Here is a 21038-nt window from a genome sequence, read left to right on the forward strand (position 1 = left end):
CAGTTCCTTTACCGTCATCGGATGCGCATCCGATATGCCACGAGATTACAGTTCTTCTCAAAGGTTTCGGGGATAGGACCAATGCATGCGCGCACTGTCGGTGGAACCCCAAACGCTCTCTCTCGATCGTATCCGTACCGCCACTAGACTGTCATTGCTCACGGACTCTAGTATATCGACCACCGGACCTTAGAGGACCAAGCTTTTCTTCACCTGGCGTCAGGATTGGCGGGAAATTGGGCTGCGCATGTGCTGCCAGAAATGGCTGCTGAGTTGTATAAGGGTTTAACCCGTTGGGTGACATTGAGGACAAAAGATTTTACCTCTGCAAAGACCCACAGAATATACAAAATGACAAGATCAGTTCAATAATTTTTTTTATTTCAGATGGTTCATTATTAATAATAACAGGAACTGTCATCCATATTTGAGAAGTTGGCTGTGAACAGTACCACCATGCTCAAACAAGTCAATGAGCTTCTTAGTATTTACATTCATACTGGGTACATTAAGTTAATGGTGCTTTTGTCAAACTTGTCAAACAGGAGTGACAACTTTTCACATCCAACGAATCATCATTTCACCTTAATGTTCCTCGGGTCTTATAATCTAAACACCTTAGTGACAATGTTTAATTTTCATAATGGATTATGTATTCTCTATTAGCCTCATTTTGACCACATAGCTTTCAATAGTGAGACAACCATAACCTCTTGCGGTGGTATAAAAGTATGTCGAAAATAGTTTCTCGGTGGATTATGCCTTAAATGCATCAAGTCTCAGGTGGAATAGAAACTAATACCTCAACAGCGGTACTGTTTGCCACACCAAACACCACTTGGGTGACACTGTTATTTGACTAATTTTGGCCCGCCACTCGAGTGTTTGGTGAGACAGCCAACAACTCCAGTTTGGTATCAATTTCTTAAACTTCTGAAGTTCAGGTGACCTTCAACGATTCTCAATACTGTTATGTAAACACATGCTGCAGAGGTGAGATTCAAAGAGATGAAGTGATTGGAACCCAGCTCATCTGCACTCCCCATCACCCAGAGGAGGGCAAGGAATTGACCAGAATGTCCATGCTGGAGCTTGGAACAAAGATTTACCCCTGTCAGGTAACCCACTCAACACCCAAAATGGAATTTGGTTTCCCCATGTGCATTTACTCTGCTTGAAACAGAAATTCTGAGATTTATACATTACTAGTAGTATGTCGGAAATAAGAATTAAAGCTGGAAATAAATGAAGATATCATATGGTATTAACAGCGTGTCCCAAAAAAAACGTCCAAAGGGGATCGAGTTTGAAGTGAAGATATTTCTGTCACTTGATTTGAAGTCTCGTATACAATTTATACAAACACTTTTAACACCTTCAGCGCCGAACCTACGTGGCAGGCTCTTGGACTTCATGAATGTATGAAAGAACTACGCCATCGCCATCTTCAGGGCAAGGCACGAACTGAAGAGACAAGAGGCCTTTCCAGCTCCTACCTTGCCCTGAAGATGGCGATGGCGTAGTTCTTTCATGAACTACGCCATCGCCATCTTCAGGGCACGGAAGGAACTGAAAAGACCAAACGGTCTTTTCACGGTCTTTTCAGTTCCTATCTTGCCCTGAAGATGGCGATGGCGTAGTTCTTTCATGAAGTCCATGAGATTCCGATAACCAGCTCAAAGAGGGGGGGTTTGAGCCACGCAGATCTACGCCGCTGGAGGTGTTAACCTGAACATCAAGAAAATTACAAATATTCATTTCATAATGTCGCTTGACCAAAGAATAAGCAATAATCCCAATCATCATGCATATGTACATGTATGTTTACGTCAGCATAAATATCAGCAATAACTGGAACTTTTCTGGAACACACCGTCTTACCACATACTACTTTACACCAATATTCATACTTATATAAACAAAATTATCAAATAAATAAATGATCGTAAAAAACCTTAAACGTGCAATATTCCTTCAAACAGCACTTGGAACCAAATACTAAAAGTATACATAACAAGGATTACAAAAATAAGATTTCAAGATAAATAAAAACTGCACTCACAACGGGTACGTGTACAGTAGGTTACATTGGCACATTGTTTGTACAGAGACTATGCCATGAATGTTTACCGGTATTTGTCTGTCCATGCAATGGCATTTTTGGAGCAGGAAGTTAGTATGTCTTGCATCAATCGGACTATTTACTCTATCCAGCAAAAAATTCCAACAACTGATATCATAGAGGACTCCTCTGACAACTTTGAATCAGCACCACTGGCAGGAGAAGGGGGACAAAATGGGCCGAACAAAATATTAGATTTTGTATCCATATACATGTGCTACCATATGCTAAATCTCGAAATTTTGTTCCAACTTCTGCCAGTTCAATGTCCATAAAAGGAGTATAGATTATCCTATTAAAACTTAAACTTTCCTGCCAAATTAACATCAGTGTCCTTGTATCCTCCAGACAGTTATGCTACATAACATCGATGGATCGATACCGGCAGTGTTATCATCTGACAATAAGAAGACTGATCACACAATAACATGAACTAGCCTTCTCATTATGGGATTGCTTCCAAATTTACTATTCTATGATATGCACATACATTGAAAATTAAATGGCAGTATATTTGATTCGGATATATTTCATTAAATCCATGAATTCTTTTAACTACATGTAACTACGCTGTGACCAAAAACTACAGAGTTTTTTTCAGAAATGGAAAAAAGTGCCATCAGAGCAACTCTATTTATAGTAATACCGGTAATGCTTTGATTCATCAAGGAAAGTAGCTAAATGCAAGCTGGCAGTTTACAACATCACCAAAAATGATATACAGCTGAATTAAAATAGCAGTTAGGTCAGTGAGCCTATGTGGGTGATCAACAGACTGCCGTCATGTTCCCATTCAGCGTGTGACCTCATGTCACAACAGAACCACTCTAGTAGCGGGAACATGACATTAGACGTTGGATCACCAGCATTAAAATGAATCTCATTGGTAATGATCCACAGCAGTTCTCTAAAATATTGCAAGAATTCAACTTTCCCAGATTTTTGGGGCTTTGTTTAAAAACACTGAAAGAATACCACAAAATCACTCTACATTTGTTTCCTGCAGTTAGTTCACCACGACAACCTTACACCACTCACAGGATCATAGTCCCATGAAACTACGGCGCTATGTTCCACCTATTTTTTCTCCAGCCTAGATATTCCAAGTTGGTACTACAAGATACAGTTTATTTACTTAGGTATCACAATTCCTGTAAGGAGCAGTCAACTTCTCCAGTGGAGATAAGAGGCCAACTACTTGAATTATATACTAATGTCAAGTATCAAGCCCTTCTTGATATCACTAAATGTATGTCATGTTCGATGCTTCCAATAGCCTAACATGTAAAGCAAACATCATTCAACAACAAGGACTATCAGAGACAGCTCAGATTAACGTCCTCTCATCAGAGTCAGTCAAGTACAGAGAAGGGAGGCTATAAAGACAGGTCACAATAATACATGATACAGTTCATAAACCAGAGACAGCACCTTTTATAAATAACATACAAGTATACTTACATCTATTTTACAAGTACATGTAGTTGTTAACAGAACTTTGATAGTTTCCAAATCAGATAGGTTCACAATGTTATCATTGAAAAAAAAGCACATTAGGGTATTGTTTTGGTCAAAACAATGAATTATGAGGGATACAATTTTGACCCCAGACATGGAAACTGTCAATGTTGTGCTTATTTACATGAAGCCTCCTTTGTAATACATTAGCCTTACATCACTCTGCAGCCACAACTTGGAACGTTACCAGTTAATTCATTTGCTTGATTCAGACACTGAGCTCAGGTCGATGAAAATAGACATTCATCAGTGTGACATCACAATGCCATCATATCAGCCAGCAGAGTCACAGCACCAAACATCCGATTTGTAGGGTAGGAGTTGACTGACATTGATGAAGTCACACCAAGATTTGGTAGAGCACCATATATAATCCAAAGACCATGACATTATCTGGTTAGTTCAGCAAAGTTTTGGCTGTGATACAGGCAGTACTACTACTATATCGGTATAGAGGGCCTTTGATGAGACTACATGACACATCTGTTATAGTAGTTCATTCATAACAGGATGTAGAAGGGACATGTGCTCGGCACCCTTTATTGGAAGTTTATGGATGGAATAGTGATGAATCATTTCTGGAATACTTGAGTATGGTTGGCTAAATTGTCCAAGAATGTATGCATTGTCTTTGAATACTATCTTCATATGCATGAAGCCTCGAGCACTCCTGAAAAAAAACCCACAAAAATATATGTTCAGTTCTTTGTTCAAATCAATAAGGTATCTGCATGCCGATTTCCAATCCCAAACATGACCAGACAGGATTATAGCAATGAAAGGGTGAATATGATTTGGACCCACCATCCCCCATACTTCCTGCTGGTTATTGATTATTACATGACTGCCACACACGCAAGCTCTTGCCAAGAATACAACTTTAACTGAAGCAGACATTTCATCAGCGTTATTCGGCCACTTAAGCAGGTCTGTGCCATTATCATTGATCTATTGATTGCCCTGGTGATCCTTATTCAACGCAACTTGTATTGTGTGCTACATCCAGACAGCAGTACAGTCTGGTTAAGACAGGTAACCACGTTATAGATCTGTACTGGCAAGGAAATGAATAAGAATTGATTGCAATGGTGTTATCATAGAGCCTGTCATAGATAGAGGGAATATTCTGACAGGTAGGATTCTCACCAGAAGAATCAAACAACATTGAATACTTACTTTAACGAGAGTGAAAAGTCCTGCTTACTGCTCTCACTATTTCTCACCAGATAACTTCCTTCCTTGTGTACCCGTAGCAAGTTCTCAGCGTCTATTCTACCTATTGCACCATGGTACCAGCTGAAAAGTGAGCACAATATCAGCTTTATACCGGTAGTTATCTTGTCAGTGGCAAGAGAGACACGACTCCTAAGTCGCTTGGTACAGACTCAATTTTCTCCCCTTTCAAAGCAACACAAGTCGAAATAGCAAAGGGCATTTCTTCTACTTCTTCTCTGGGGAAACAAAGAGTAATTTAAAGGTGACTTTGAAGTTTAATGCCAGGCTGGTCTACTGCCAAATGCAAAGAATGGATTTTGATTTAGCTTTCTCTCCACTGAATAAAACAAAGGCGACACGGTGAGTGGGTGATAAATATCACTTACCCTTGTTTTTCAAGTGGTTGTGATGGGTCTATCCTTTCCCCCAATTTGTTCACAGCTTTCGTCAGATCCAGATTCAACTTATCTCTCTTTTTATTATGTGCTTGTGTTGGTGGTGAGGAGCCCACACCATCTTCTACACTCCCTGGAGGAGGAGGGGGAGCATGGTTAGGCGGCGGAGGAAGACTTGAGTGGTGGAGTGGCGGTGAGGACATTGCCGGCTGTGGAGATGATTGCGAGGGGAGATCCCTCTTGTCAGGTTGTCTTGTCAATCCACCTGAAATTAATAATTTGAAACAAAATTTGATTTTCCCTCCACTATTTTTGGGCTGTTCTACTTATTTCAGTGTTGTATTCCATACAATAAATAAAGAGCTACTTTCTTCAAATAACCTAGGCCTAGAAACATAAAAGATATCAACAGCTGATTTCGGATATCACCTTATCCCAGGATTCTAGAAAAATGCGGAAAGGACAACTTGCAACACAGCACACCTGAAAATCTAAATCAAAGCAGAAATACACTTACTTGTTGCACCAGCAATCTGTGCAAATATGTTTGTGCTCTTGTTCAAGTCCCAAGGCTCCTCGTAATTTTCCTGACCACCAACAGCACCATCCATGCCATCATTCAGATGGATCCTGCCATCAACTGAATGTTGTCGTTTGTCAAGATGCTTCTTATCACGAGATTTTGAATCACCACTCCTATCGCGATGTTTTGATGCTAGAACATCCCCAGAACTGGTACTACGTTCTCTAGTCTTTGTCTCACCACTTTGATTACGGTCTCTAGGTGATTTTTCAATAGCGCTAATAGTCCTCTCAACATTTTTATGGTCCTCAAAGTTTTCACGAAACTCAGGTTTTGATAAGCGTTTTCTTATCTTATCTTCTAGTTCTTGTGTTTTTGCCTGTAAATCCCATGGCTCTTCATAATTGCCCATTGCAGTGTCATCATAAGTTGAAAGATCAGGAATACTTGGAATATTCTTAGTTTTTGTTTTAACAATGTCTGTATCACGGTTCAAATTGCTTGCAATAGCGTCCAGCATTTCACTTGACTTGTCCTTTCTAATATAACTACCGACGTCAATTTCTACATGTGTTCCTTTTCCTGGGTAACCAGTGGCAGATACAGATCTAGGAATCGGTCGAAGACCAGGTAATGCAGAAGTCGTGGTTGTATTTCCATCTTCACCACTGACACCAGTACCTACAATGGACAGACAAGTAAAGCTTAACCCCAACATTTACTTCAACAGTACTGGGTGGAAACTGCCAACAAATTGGAAAAGAATTTCAACCAGAATTTGCATTGAAAAACTGGCAATTGGTCAATAATGACAGATTTGTTCTCACCAGAAAGACTGAGAGGACTTGTGGAGGTAGCTGTTGGAGGTGGAGAAAACTGCCCTGATTCACTCTTAGCCATGTCCTGCAACTGCGTCATCAGGCGATTCTTCATGGACCACTCCCAAGGATCCTCATAGTCCTCTAAAGGTCGATCATCAGCTGGATAGCCAGGTACCTCTTCAAATCCCTGTACATCTTCTAAATCACAGTCAAGCGGGTCATCATAAAGCCTGGAGTCTGAGTCTTCAGCACCCTGTTCCAACTCTGGAAGCTGTATACCCATGTCCAGACTCTCAAGGTTCAGCTCTGAAAAGAAGACATGCCAAGTATGGGCACACTGATTGCATATTGAGAATCCAGATATCATTTACACTTTACCAACCAGGATTATGAAAGGTAATCACTCAGGTTATCTAAGATAATTGCAATTTGTAGAAAGTCCTACCTTTAATTGCACCCGAGTCCCATATCTTTCTTATCTTATCATTCTCAGCACTGCCAGTTTTACTGGTGCGCACTCATTCTGCCATGATGAAGGATTGGAAAACCCTATCCATTTGGAAAGTTGACATTATTTGAACTGTTTATTCTGTACTATCATAACAGACGGGAATATGCTCTTTTCTTGGACACATTTAGAGGTCCACTGATCCTTGCAATTCAGATTGTACCTTTCAACATTTGTTGTGCATCATATGGTTCTGTGTATTCATCATTGTTAGGTGATTTGGGTGTCAGTGGAATACCATTTCTCCTGGCGTCAAATGGCTCACTATAGTCCTCCAGTACAGGCTGAAATTAAGATGTATATGTCAACCAAGAAATTATTTAGTTTTTACATGTCATTTTGTTCATACTCCAATGCAAAGTAGGACTTGGCCTAGAGATAGAATCTGCTGCACCATTTTGATAACTTCTGAATCTGACAGTTACAGGTTGGTTCTTAGAGCTCGATCAAGACCATCAAATCCTTGTTGCGCATCAAATCCTTACCAGAAAGTAAGGCAAGCCATGTAGGGCTTAGGCCGGAAAGGAAACAGAAAAATTAATTGGCCACACCTCACACCAGTGTAACCCCCTCCCAAACCAGCTAACTAAACTGAATGAAAGTTGGTAGCTAAGCCTACTGGATCTGGAATAAGATGTTCAAAACAACCGCAATAAAATAAACTGTAAGTCGAGTCATCGGTAACCAGCGGGCTGGGCGGGTACGAACTGTCGCAGCGCCTGTGCCCTGTCTGCATGTCACCGAGCTGTCATGTCGCGTCTTTGCAGCTGGAAAGAAAATATACACAAGGACACTGGCATTACCTTTCCATCAGCACTAGAACTAGGTGCTCTTGATCGGCCCTCTGAAAAACCTGTAGCACCAGGCCCATGTCCTCCGATTGAAGAGCTGCGAGGACTGAGAACAGGCAGACCAGCAGCAGCAAGAGCCATTCTGTTTTGTGGAGTGGGAGAGGAAGACTGAACTTGTGCATTTCGAGGCGACGATGTCGGGCTCCCAGAATTCGTCTCCTGCTCACCATCGCGATTAAAGGCGTCATTATCTTCTATTACACCACCCACTGCACCACCAGCTACATTATAATCGGGTTTAGGGGGTTGTGGGGGTGCTTTTTTGGCACCAAGACCAAAAGTTTTCTTCAACAACTTCGCCATCCCATACTTCTTGGAAAATCACTACTACCGAGTTTATGATTGGCCCAAAATTACGTATTGCTCATGAATATTTATCAAGCAATTAAACAAACCATCAAACAAATTATTTATACCCATTTTCATAGATTTATACAGTTAAAGTTTAATAATTGATTCCAATATTTGCTGTATTTGAATAAAATATTATTTTATTTTGTGTTCTTTAAATTTCTGACCAATCAAGCCTCGCTGATTCTTTTTCTCCTTGGCCAATATTGACCCTTTCACGTGGTTCCTGGCTTCATCAATATTTTACAAAAATGAGGCTAGAAAAGTGCTATTTCTGCTCATCAACAGTCTACCCTGGCCATGGGGTAGAGTTTGTAAGAAATGATTGTAAGGTGAGAATCGAAATAATGTTTGTTTTAAGGGTATATTTTCTTTACATTTTGAGTTATTACTTGTTGAAGCGACAGTAAAAATACATGTAGATTTGTGTACAAAAATTTCCTGATGATGATGTGTGCAATATACATTTACATGTTAACGTGACTAAGTATAGAGTGTTTACTGTTAGTGTTAGTCCATGTCCATGTCGCGGTCGTCCGGTGCCGTTTTGGCATTTGGCATCGGCAGTCGCAAGTCAGTACTTGTCATCTCTGAATTATATGTCAGAATACCTATCTTTCCTTCCTTTCAGATTTTCAGATTTTGCCGGTCAAAATGCCACAAAGCATTCAAGAAGAAACGAAACCCAAGGAAGACCAAATGGACCAAGGCTTTCAGGAAAGCTGCAGGAAAAGATCTGGCTGTGGACCCCTCTTTTGAATTTGAAAAACGGCGACATGAACCTGTTAAATATCAGCGAGAGCTCTGGGCTAAGACAGTAAAAGCCATGAAGAGAGTTGAAGAAATAAAGATCAAGCGACAGAATCAGCACATTGCCAACAGGTGATTATTCAAATGAGTTGTCAGAAGATCCAAGAACTTTACATTTGATATCTTCCAGTAACATTAGATATCTACTGTCTTTTATCACAGCTTTGTCTTTGTTTCAGATTAAAGAAAGGCAAAGAGTTACGGAAGGAAGCTGACATCAAGGAGGTGCAGAAGAACATCCATCTTATCAAGTCTCCAGCTGGTAAGTTGTTCAAGCAGTGGTGGCACATGTGATGGAGAAACACTCGCGCGCTATTTTGAGCAAATTCTAGGATATTGAACCTGTATGCCTTACTTCATACAACAACAGATATATGTCAATAGTCTTCTGAAGATGAAGTTTTTGCTACCAAGGAGTCAACACCTACCTGGTGGCTTTCTGAGAAACATGCACTAACAGTGCTACCAACATGATGAATAATGTCTCGTGTTTTCTTCTTCAGCACGTTCTGCGAAACTGGTGGAGAAAATGGTGCAAGTTATCCAAGAAGAAGACGATGTCGACATGGAGGACGTGCATCTTGAGATGTAAATTGGGGGTGTTTTCAGTGACCAGGATTCATGTGCTCCCAGCTCCAAACAAAATGAAACAAACATTTTTAACCACCTTGTCCAACATCTTTGGGCTGCAGTTCTCAAATAATTGTTATGTAGATACTTGAATGTAAATATACACTTTTAAGCCACAGTATTGCCTTTGCCTGAATTATTGCCCATTGGCCCCCTTTCCTTTTACAATTCGAGAAGTCGTCCTACCCACAGCCCGATGAGGCCTCTTTTTGTGTGACCTGGGACTTGAGGAAACTCTTTCAATTTGGGGCCTATGTCGAAGGGTGTCCTGTACCAGTGTGCCGCAGATTGAGGTTCCACTACACCAGAAGTCTGAGATGTCATCACTGCAACCAGTTTAGACACAAAAGACATCTGGACATCTTGTATCTTGTCACAAAGGGATCTGGACAGCTGCTATGTGTAAATAAACCCATGGATGCTTTACAGATTGTGATAATACTAAGTCGCAATCTGTGAAGGTGAAGATGGCATGGTCACAATCTGTAGATCATGTATGCGAGGCATCACCAAATATGAACAGGAAATAACAGATGGACTAAGCATGTTTGCAAAATTGGCTTTATTCATAACAAAACCAGACAGCAATTCAGGTATGACCCTTTGCTGTCAAAACAATACATTGTGATTTCATTCTATTTTCAAAAACACTTTCTGGAATCCATATTCTTTTTACATGTATACATGCACATGCTTAGAGTCACTGCAAGATAATGACATACGAAGACATAAGGTATTGCATAGATCATTAATACTAGAGTTGTGTAGCTTTTGATAATGGATACGAATGATTTTGAACACAAATCTGTAGGCCGTGAATACTCTGCCAAAAACTGTACATTTGCTGTATTTACAAATAACACATCCTTCATAATACATGAATATGCGATATGACAAGACTGTTACTAAGTTTCAGTAGTTACTGTACAAACTTATTGCTCGTACAAGAGAAATATAAATGTATACAATTCGGTCATGGCCTGCATGACAGAGCTGTAGGCCATGCTACAAAATATGCACAGTTGGCTAGCTTCATCTCTATGGGTCTTTTCAAGGTTCCCTTTGATACAGATCAGCATGAAGTTGAAACAATGCTCTTCAAATTGTACTGAACTAATAACCCAACATTCACACAGGGTTCCGAGGAGTCCACTGTTAATTTTCGACAGTCTGTATCCGGCTTATTAGTTTGAATCACCACACTCCATATGCATTTAAGATGATATTTACAGCAGGTTATATTTACATGCACAATGAAGTTTAATATCTGTCCAACAGTTGAGTCCTCAGAAGTAGATATAAATGTGCATGCAGTACAATGACAAGTACACGAAGGTCAGATCGGCTCAACTTCATAAATGCTTGATACTCTCGTCAGTGTCGCGTTGATGGCAAAGCCTTCTCATGGAGAAGATGGTACAAGGAGTGAATCATCATCACCTGAAATGGATAACCACTTGTTAGCACCTTCAGCGCCGAACCAAGTAGATCTACGTGGCCCAAATCCCCCCTCTTTGAGCTGGTTATCGGAGTCTCGTGGACTTCATGAAAGAACTATGCCATCGCCATCTTCCGGGCAAGATAGGAACTGAAAAGGCCAAACGGTCTATTCAGTTGCTACCACGCCCTGAAGATGGCGATGGCGTAGGGCAAGAAAGGAACTGAAAAGGCCAAACGGTCTATTCAGTTCCTGCCTTGCCCTGAAGATGGCGTTGGCGTAGTTTTTTCATGAAGTGCATGAGACTCCGATAACCAGCTCAAAGGGGAGGGGGATTTGGGCCACGTAGGTTCGGTGTTGGAATACTTACATCTTGAAAAAATGAGATAGTTGCACTCATGGTTACGAAATTACTTATGTGAGAGACAAAGGCATAACCTTTGTTGCAGAATTTTCTTCGATAAAAACCAGAAGATTGGCTTCAGTGAGTCACATCTTTGATCATGACATCAAATTTACAGGGTTAAAACCATCTGTTTACTCGACATGTCAAATTTGCGCAGTGATTGGTCATCATCAGCCATAGTCCTCAAGAAGATGTTCTCAACATGTTCTAGGTCAAAAATATCATAGTTTCAAGTCCCTGTCTCTTACCTAGCATATCATCCAGCCGACTTTTGAATCTAGTTTTATGATCCGGTGTATAAAACACATTTTCCACTTCTGCTTCTTTACCTTCATCTGAATCTGATTCAAATGCCAGGTCCAGTGTGAACTTCTTGTCCTCTTCAAGCTTGGGCCGAGGACTCTGCATTAGGTACACTGCATCCAAACCTACATCAATAAAGAAACAAAGAAGAAATCATGAAATCGTTAGCAGAAATGCCTCGGAGCAAAGCTCGGATCTAACAACAAAGTAACACGACACTTCAAACTGGGTCTCAGTACATTATCATGAACGTCCTGTCTAATGTAGCAGGAGTAATAGAGGCAGTTTTCCCAAGGGACTGTATTTTATACAGTGTACATGAATATAAATTTTCAGTAGGAGTCAACTGTACAAGCTCTGCTGGACAATCAGAAACAATCCCAGGCTTACCTTTATCGTCCTGATCCTCCTCCGACTCACCGGGCAAGGGTAGTGAAGGCACTCCGTTCTCCTTGGTGACCAGACTGTTCGTGGGATTAGCATTACTCATCTTGAGTCTCTGGAACCGCATCAGCAGGTCATTACTGATGCCAGTGGCGCTGCTTAGTTTGGATTCCTCCGAGGCAGGGACATCAATGGCTGTTGGACTTGTCGCCTGGGGTGGGGAAGACTGGCCAGCATCTAATGAATAAACAACACAATGTAAGTTTTGGGTATCTATACCACCAGGGTTTCTGCCAGGATTCAAAGTGAGGGGCGATATCATGGAATGATATTATGACAGGAAGAGTCAGGGAGACCTATATCTATGTTTACCAAGCAATTTTCATTCTCAATATCACCAGGAATACGGTACACATTTCTAGGTTTGAAATCATCAGTATAATTACTTACAAGTATAGATTCTCTCATCTACGGTACATGCACATGTATAGATTCTCTAATCGATACCAGTTGTTATTAGCATAACAATATTTGTGCCATTTCCAGAGGTGGTCTCATTTTGGAGTTTCCAAGGGGATATATATCCAAAACTAGAACTGAACAGAATACGTTGCTAAATGGTCTTCACTAACCTAATTCAAAGTCGTCAGGAGCAGCCAGATCACCAAGAGAAATGTCATTGAGATCTTCCACACTCTCATCCAGCATGTTAGAATGTATCGTTGGAAACCTGGATGAGCTTTGGTTGGACATAGACCCAGATGGAGTAAAACCTGTGAGATTTCTTATGTTGATATCTATAAGAGGCACCTCTATCTCCGACGTATCTTTCCCCGACCTCGTATCGAGAAGTTCATCAGATTCGTGCAAGTCAGACAACAAACTCTCATTCCGCTTAAGCTCAAAGATTTGTTCTTCACTGTTTAGCACCTCTCCTCCAACCACAATGTCGTCAAATCCATTCAGGACATCATCATCCAAAGAAAACTTCTTCAAACCACCCAACACATGCAATGTGTCCGCTTTCTCCAGATCAAAATCTAGAAGATCACCTTGAGGCTCATGGAGAGATCGACTTTCTGTATGAATATCAGTCTCACTAAAATGTACTCTCCTCTTTGTTGAATCAGACGCATGGTCAACTCCATCAAAAGTTTCTTGATGTCGAGGTGATAGTTTTCTATCCCTCAGTGATATTTTTGATTCACATGAAGAAGAGTCTCTTGTTTCTGGGAAGGGATTGTAACTGTCATCTATCTTCATGCTAAACGACAACAACTCCTCTAAGTGTTTTTCATCCTCTTCAATCCCCGGCGACCGACGGAATATCTCATCCAGCTTTTCCTGAGATTTCCCAATATAGTTATTATTGTTGTTTGAGTCGGAAACATTGAATTCATCTGCTTCAGATAACATGTCAGCAGCCTCAAAGCGTTCAAGTAATGCCTCTGAAATAACAACCAAGAAGTTGATTAAAATGTAAGCTAATAGTAATAGACTATACTGACTGCTAAGAGAAATGGTGAGATATGACAAAGTCTCCATGGGACATGGAACAAGCAGGTAAATCCCTTGAAAACTATCTATTGCAGAGGTGATCACGAACCTTGTTCCACTGGTCTTGCGATTGCAGTTGGTGAGCTGTCTGAGCTATTCTTACTCGCATCTAAGTTTATCTTAGGAATCGCTGATCTATCATCGAAGGGACTCCTGGCTATTTTATCCCGGACCTGAAAAGCTGTCTCCTCTGAAATTGACAACAAATGTGTTTATTTGGCCAATGTTTTGCACGGTACCTGTTTTAAATATATTTGAACTGGATAAACTGCAGACTAAGGTAAGAACCCTATGGGGACTGGTCTTGAATTGTCCCCTGCTTCTGCAATCCTTTCTGTGCAACCACAACATTATCATGATGTGCAAAGACACTACTCTCACACTGGTGCAATGCATGAAGTCAGCATTTTGAAATACATTCAACACAAAGTACCGGTAAGCCAATTACTGGTGTGGCCTATATCCTGTCAATAATGACACATCAAATATTTCTGATATCAGATTGATACTTACGCAATGCAGCCATTGGGTCCTTCAGATTGATGTCATTGACGTCTTGAGGGGTATTTTCATTAGAAAGTGCTGAGGCTTGGTAGAGAGGGCTGAAGGAGACGATAGAATCCACAATCTGAAGTGAGAAACGGTTTAAAGGAGTTATGAAATGGTAGGTAGAACACCTACTGTTAAACTCTTCATTTTTGCAAACCGAATATACTTACTTTGTCAACAAGAACATTTTCCGCTCTTTCCCGGCTTGTACTGCCTGGTGTTGGTGGATGCTTAAGGCTTGAGAAAACATCTAGTTCCTTTCTGTCTGGTGTCGTTGGAGTTGTCATCACAGATGTAGTGAGGTCATTCGAGTAGAACTGCAATTAGAGAGAGGTCAGGGTGTAAGCATGCAGTGAAAATCTATGCACTACTGCTAAACTACCAGTCAACAAGCTGGTGCTGAGTGTAATCTTGAAAGGGAATGAATGCTAGACGTATGGATTGGCGAGAACTAGTAATCTCAAAAGAAACTGTTAGATGTTGAATTAAGAAAGAGCAACCAAAGCAACAGCCAGGGTCACTATCCCTCTGTTCTGACCAAGTGCAAGTGTAATCTGACCCTTTAACAATTTGATAATTCTAAGTTTTTACCTTTTCCCGAGTGACAGCTGATTTCGTCCTCTGCACCTGAGATGTCAAATGTGCCCTGGCTGTTATAGTATCCTTCTTTGGTGTCTTGACGGTGACTTTACTTGGTGCTGAACGTTGGCGAACACGACCTTCTGGTGGCTTGCGTTCTGAGCTCTCAGGAACATGGATGGGAAGTTTGGAATGAAACCTTAAAAGAACAAGAACTTCAGGGATAAACTAAAAGAAACAGCTGAGGAACCGATTGATCAAGTGAACTTCTGGGACTTACCATAATTTTTGTGAATTACAGAGCTATGATGCAGAGCTGAGCTATATGTTTTTGGTAACTTTTCACTTAATACTTCAACTGGAAAGTACAGGTAGGCATGTTCAAAATAGCTTTAAAATACTCACTTATGACCAGTAAGGGTTGCCCTGGCAGAAAATAAGGGACTTCCTTGAACGAGAGGTGAGTGTCTCTCTTTCCTAATGGTGGACATCAACCTACTGGCAGCCTCCGGGGTACTCTCATCTACAACAAATAGAAGAATCTTGGTAATGTATGGTTGCCTTTACCTTCAACAGATTATTATCCCAAATACCTGCCATGGTGCATCTGAATGGTTCTCTACATGTAAATTGGTAGTTTTAGCTTTGGTAGAAATAACACCATGCTGATTAAAACAAACCATATTCGACTCGAAACAGAAGGTCAGAAGAACAGCAAAAAGAACATAAGGCGAGAGTTTTTTCATACCTTGTTTCACGAACCCGCCACTTACGAAAATGACCAAAAAAATTAAATGATTTTTTTAGGATTGTTAGCGAACCCGCCGCCATAGAAATGCGAGAAAATGAAAAAAAATTCTTGTAAAAAAATGTATTTTTTTATTGCCTCCTCTCAGAAATTTTACCAGGATAGGGTTTGTGAAATCAAAAACTCTCTGAAAAAAAAAATTTCAGGTATAAAAAAATTCTCACCTAACAAATAGAAATTTAACAGCAAATAGAAAAGCATATGAAATATTTTGTTCAGTCATGAACAACATGTTTTGGTCCTCCCACCTCTTCTCCTGTTGCTTGGTGTCTTCCAACTAACACTTTTTGGCCCTATATGAAACATGACATGAAATATGTTAACACCTTCAGCGGCGAACCACGTAGATCTACCTGACCCAAATCCCCCTCTTTGAGCTGGTTATCTGAGTCTCATGGACTTCATGAAGAACTACGCCATCTTCAGGGCAAGACAGCAACTGAAAAGACCAAACGGTCTTTCAGTTACCACCGTGCCCTGAAGATGGCGATGGCGTAGTTCAGAACTTTAAATGACTTCATGAAAGAACTACGCCATCGCCATCTTCAGGGCAAGGGAGGAACTGGAAAGATCTCCTCTTGTCTTTTCAGTTCCATCATGCCCTGAAGATGGCGATGGCGTAGTTCTTTCGTGAAGTCCATGAGACTCCGATAACCAGCTCAAAGGGGAGGGGGATTTGGACCACGGCGGTTCGGCGCTGAAGGTGTTAATAAAAGACATAGCCTGTGTGCTTTAGTTTAATCCTTTTATCAATAACACCCAATGGAAAATTGTGAAGTACGTTTTAATAACTGTTGGTTGACAATACTTTGCTTTAGCATTAAAGAACACCTACATTATTTGTTCCATTGATTTTGAACAATCATACACTCAACTCACCTGAACTTTTGGGCGTCCTCATGAGAGGTCTTGATGGCACTGCCTCACTGTCCACTGGACTACCATCAAAGTTGATTGGTGGAGTCGGGGGCATCAAACCAAGCCGGAGTGACTGGAAGCAAAAGAAACAAAGGTAAGATACTTGATATAATCAGCTGGTTACACATAGGAGAACGACTGCTTGGCGGCATGAACTGGTTCAAGAAAGAAAGGCTCTAGACCATTAGATGTACTTACAGCATTCCGAGAACTAGGGGGAGTCTTTACTTTGTGTGTTGCATTGAGTTTCGTCTGCAATTCTCCTATGGACTCCTTCAAGCCAGGAATCACTTCATTTTTCAATTTTGTTCTGAAAGTAAAGAAAACGACAATTATCTGTACGTGTAGCTGTTACAATGTACATTAAGCCACCTACATGTACGTTGTACGCACATGCAAATCAATGGTGTGTGCATTCAGTCTAAATACGACAGCTCAATTGTAAGTCTTCGTGAAGCTCTTATGATTCTGATTGAATGAAATTCACTAGCCCGCGATGGATAAGTTTCGCCAACCAATAAAGGAGAGTATAAAACAGTGGACTTACTCTAAAGCTCGAAGGTCAGCAAGATGTGCGTTATGTGTGTGGACATGTGAATGTATCCGAGGACCAACATCTTTCAAATCGGGCATCCCAACTGAAATAAGATGAGACTTGGGTTACGAGACACTCTTCACTCTTCACTTCTAAACCCCTACCTCTGGCGGTTGGTGTAAATGGCCAGGTATTGAAATACTCTTTGTTATCAGAGAAAACCATAGAGTCTGTTAACCTCAGCATCATGAAATTAATACGAAATTGGCCTACCTTCATGTAACTTCTCTATGTACAAATGGAGCGATAAGTTCCACAACTGGATAACACTCAAGAGGTTGAGGTTGCCTCCTTCATAGGTATTGCTAACAGCCCTCTGGAAAAACAACATATGCAAATATAATCATCGTAAGTCTCATCTCAATTTTCTGTTCTGCAGCCATTTCAGGAGTGTCAGGGAACTTGATTACACTCTGTCTATATAAATCAGTCTCAACTGACATACCCTCTATTTTGAACTCCTAATGATCCAGGTTGAAAAGTCATTAGCTCAGCACAACCAGATTGAACCCCTTTGGCTCTTGGAGGCAACTAGTCTTTAGTGAACAGATAAATCTAGCTTACCGACTGAATCTCCCTATCGAACTCCCTGAGTAACATCTCTGGCACCTTGACATTGATATTACTGGCATCGATCTTGTACTTGTCCGCCACACCTTGTAATATTGATTGAATGATATCTCTCTCTTGTTGGCTGTCACGGAAGTAGTCACACAAACTCTTCCACAGAGACCGCACCTTCTGTATTTTCTGTGTCCTCCTCACTGTTTGTATATCGAGATCATAATCACTTATCCCACCAGAACGTTGGCTGCGAGGAATAGGGCTGAAAAATTGCAACAACAGAACTCTTTACGTATTGTTTGATACCACTGTCTCGGCATTGTCAAAAATAGACTCAATAGGTGGTTTGAAACAATAGTTTTTTGAGTCACGCTGTGACTGTCAGACTCCTTACCTGCCTCTGTCAGCTGACACCTGCAGCAACGTGTTCAATTCCTTTTCCTTGTCTCGTGCTAATTTAGAGAGATGACGATGATCTTTTACCAATTCCCTGGAAAATGTGACAGCCAGTTATCAATATGCTGTTATCGACATTCTGTCAGTTGTATTGCACCACCCTTTGCTGATTCATGTGTTAGTGTCTCTCATCCAATACAATGCTTGGTAATCACAGCAACACTTGAGTGAAACTGAATCCGTCTTCCACTTTCAGACAAAAGCCCTAATACTAATTGGTCAAGAGAGGCACCGCGAAAAGATTGCTTTCTTTCGGAAAATCCCACTGACAATTCAAAAGACTGTGTTCATTTTAGAAGATACTCACGAAGCATAGTGTTGCCATTCTTTCTGTATAAGAGCCAGCTCTTGCAACCTGTTGAAGAACTTCTGTCTATATCGCACTGAATTTGCTTCTACTGCTGTCTCTACCATGTCTCCAAGATGAATGGAATCAGGCGTTAGTGTTGGGTGATGCAGTTGGTCTCTCCGACCTGAAAAAGACAAAGCAAGCATTTGAAATATACAGACAATGCATCTCACCACTGTTATTTCTTCTGCAATTGCTCTTGTGAGAATTTCTTATGTGTAACTTCATTTGAACAGCACCAGTATGAGTTACTGGTACTGACTCCTCCTTTAGACATCACCTGTGTCACAATTTGTCTAGAATAAACTTGACACTGTCACAACTGAGAAAACTACTACTACACAGAACTACTAAAAGTGAGTGTGTCTACTTAGATCCAATTCCCAGTGAATCACCCCTGAAAGCATCTTAAAGATGCTGTTACAGTGACATACCATATTCGTTTCTGCTAACTTTTAGTAGGACGTAGCGTGTGAATGCAGCAAGTAACTGGCAGAATCTGCCGCCACCAGGGGAGAGGAATAAAGAGGCCACCACTCGGGGAAGATGAGCATCTGAGTCTTTCTGAAAAGAACATATCTAAGGCTGGAAACCAGTTTTCAAAGGCCATCTGGGCAAATACCATGGTCACACTAACTTATCAAATGGAACAAACCTATTTTAAAGGTAGTCGTAATCTTCAGATTAGTTTTTTAGATTGGACGACTTCTTACCTCAGAAATTTCTGTAAGCCACTTTATACAAACTTTTCTGAAAAGAGGTTCTTGTTTTCTGTCTGCTATTGGCCAACACTCCCTGAAACATAACACAGAAAAACACATCTTATTGATGAGCCTTAAACCTGGTTGCCACCGTCTTGGATGACCCTGCCAACTACAACACACATAGACAGGTGTTATCTATCCAGTTTCTTCATTAAGTATTACATCAACAATACTGTCAATAGTATAAGGTCACTCACCTAAAATATTCTCGACATTGAATTGGGTTCAGTTTCTTGAACAAGAAGTGCATTACCGTTTCAAAGGCACTTTTGTTGGGAACATCAAATATATTCCTGAAATAAACACAAATGAGCAGACCTTTGAACAGACGGAAAGAGATAGATTTGATTTGTAATTTGAATAGAAGAAAGAATGCACTATAAATCTATCACGAAAAGTTATCTCTCCATTATAGATTTGGAACGCTCCAAATGATTGGACATCATTGAAGCCCACTGGCTAACAATTCACTTCACATCACTTATTTAATTAAACAAGTTACAAATAAAGAATTCAAAAATCAAACATACTTATTGAAAGGTATCCTGGCACTTGTTGCTGTTGCATCAAATCCTAAGAGTAGCAGATCAGTAACGAAAACCCGTCTGATATCCAGAGGAGCATGCGAATCTTCACAAAAATCACGTCCTTTCATTTTGACAGCAGTTTCTGTGATAAAGAATATAAGAAAAAATTTGATATGAAACTACAAAAACATGAAAAACAAGTCAACTCATTCTGATTTGTTGACATCAGGCTTGATTTGGGACCTGTCGAAAAAAGGGTGTGAATTTTACCATGAAACAATGCTGTACATTTTCTGGAACAAAAAAGGTCGAGACAAATCGGGTCAATACTCGAGGCAGCTTGGAGAAAACAGTATGTTTCAAGTATACCTTATTTGCAAATTATTTGAACTAAGTATTGACGAGCACCAAATCATATATCATTTCATCTATTCAGGAATAAAGCGGTAAAACTAAAATAAAAACTTGTAAAAATTCATCCACACCGCCACGACGTGAGATTCTACAGATCTTGGATTTCGACCTGATATAAAGTCGATGTACGTGCTTATGAAATCCTAGTAAGACAAACCAGTCAACCGATATAGATTTATGAATATTTTCTATGAAACTTTTAGGTGTAAACTCTATTCTTAGCCAAAATACATTATTTTTTCGGACTTGCAATTAATGCTGACACCTTGCGGTTAGAGGTGGAACTGAATTACACAACTTTTTGGACAGTCCTGTCAGTGTCAGTGGAAAGAAAAACCTGTTCACAAAATGTCACGATTTTCCACAATGTCCCTTATTTCACGATTATCAGGTACTTACCTTATTGTTGTACAAACGAGTTGGATGCTCTGTGTACTATTTGTTTGTCTAAAAGGCCAAGGTTTTCGAGTTCTTGACTTCAGGCATGCAAAAACAGGGTGTACCAAAAAACTAGTCCCTCTCCCATTATGCTCATGATACTGGCCCCTGTGCCCAGAACACACATGTTCAACCCATGTTGATACTCTGTAATGCCTTATGGTGTGAAAGGAAGGACATCATTTGTCGTGATGAGGGAGAGAAACCTGGTAACAACCGCCCTTCTGTAGACTAGTGACCCTCCT

At 40.5% G+C, this 21038-nt stretch overlaps 3 protein-coding genes across 4 annotated transcripts; 1 reads left to right on the forward strand and 2 right to left on the reverse strand.

The window, feature by feature from the left end:
* Positions 1-396: 396 nt before the first annotated feature.
* On the reverse strand, positions 397-8263 carry LOC135483297 (SH2 domain-containing adapter protein F-like). Its single transcript, XM_064764059.1, has 7 exons — positions 7906-8263; positions 7266-7386; positions 6601-6900; positions 5768-6454; positions 5242-5515; positions 4817-4936; positions 397-4310 (listed from the first exon to the last, which is right to left on the reverse strand). Exons 1-7 carry the CDS (start codon positions 8254-8256, stop codon positions 4127-4129), a joined length of 2037 nt encoding a protein of 678 aa, XP_064620129.1. The 5' UTR covers positions 8257-8263; the 3' UTR covers positions 397-4126.
* Positions 8264-8510: 247 nt separating this feature from the next.
* Positions 8511-9862, forward strand: LOC135483299 (probable ribosome biogenesis protein RLP24). Its single transcript, XM_064764062.1, has 4 exons — positions 8511-8636; positions 8936-9186; positions 9294-9376; positions 9618-9862. Exons 1-4 carry the CDS (start codon positions 8556-8558, stop codon positions 9704-9706), a joined length of 504 nt encoding a protein of 167 aa, XP_064620132.1. The 5' UTR covers positions 8511-8555; the 3' UTR covers positions 9707-9862.
* A 313-nt stretch (positions 9863-10175) lies between these two features.
* LOC135483298 (uncharacterized) lies at positions 10176-20424 on the reverse strand. 2 transcript variants are annotated; one of them, XM_064764060.1, is made up of 21 exons: positions 20311-20424; positions 19945-20083; positions 19612-19707; positions 19364-19445; positions 19085-19214; positions 18609-18774; positions 18240-18335; positions 17846-18107; positions 17495-17597; positions 17234-17324; positions 16885-16996; positions 16648-16759; positions 15366-15483; positions 14973-15159; positions 14552-14698; positions 14346-14460; positions 13882-14022; positions 12908-13723; positions 12282-12512; positions 11837-12016; positions 10176-11184 (listed from the first exon to the last, which is right to left on the reverse strand). In XM_064764060.1, the coding sequence occupies exons 2-21, from the start codon at positions 20067-20069 to the stop codon at positions 11147-11149; spliced, it is 3348 nt and encodes a 1115-aa protein (XP_064620130.1). In that variant the 5' UTR covers positions 20070-20083; positions 20311-20424; the 3' UTR covers positions 10176-11146. The 2 variants fall into 2 exon arrangements, with proteins under 2 accessions (XP_064620130.1, XP_064620131.1); XM_064764061.1 differs by lacking the exons at positions 19085-19214; positions 19612-19707; positions 19945-20083; positions 20311-20424 and having other exon boundaries at positions 19364-19375.
* Positions 20425-21038: the final 614 nt, after the last annotated feature.

The sequence above is a fragment of the Lineus longissimus genome, chromosome 2 (assembly GCF_910592395.1).
Source record: "Lineus longissimus chromosome 2, tnLinLong1.2, whole genome shotgun sequence".
In the NCBI taxonomy this organism is placed as follows: Eukaryota; Metazoa; Nemertea; class Pilidiophora; order Heteronemertea; family Lineidae; genus Lineus; species Lineus longissimus.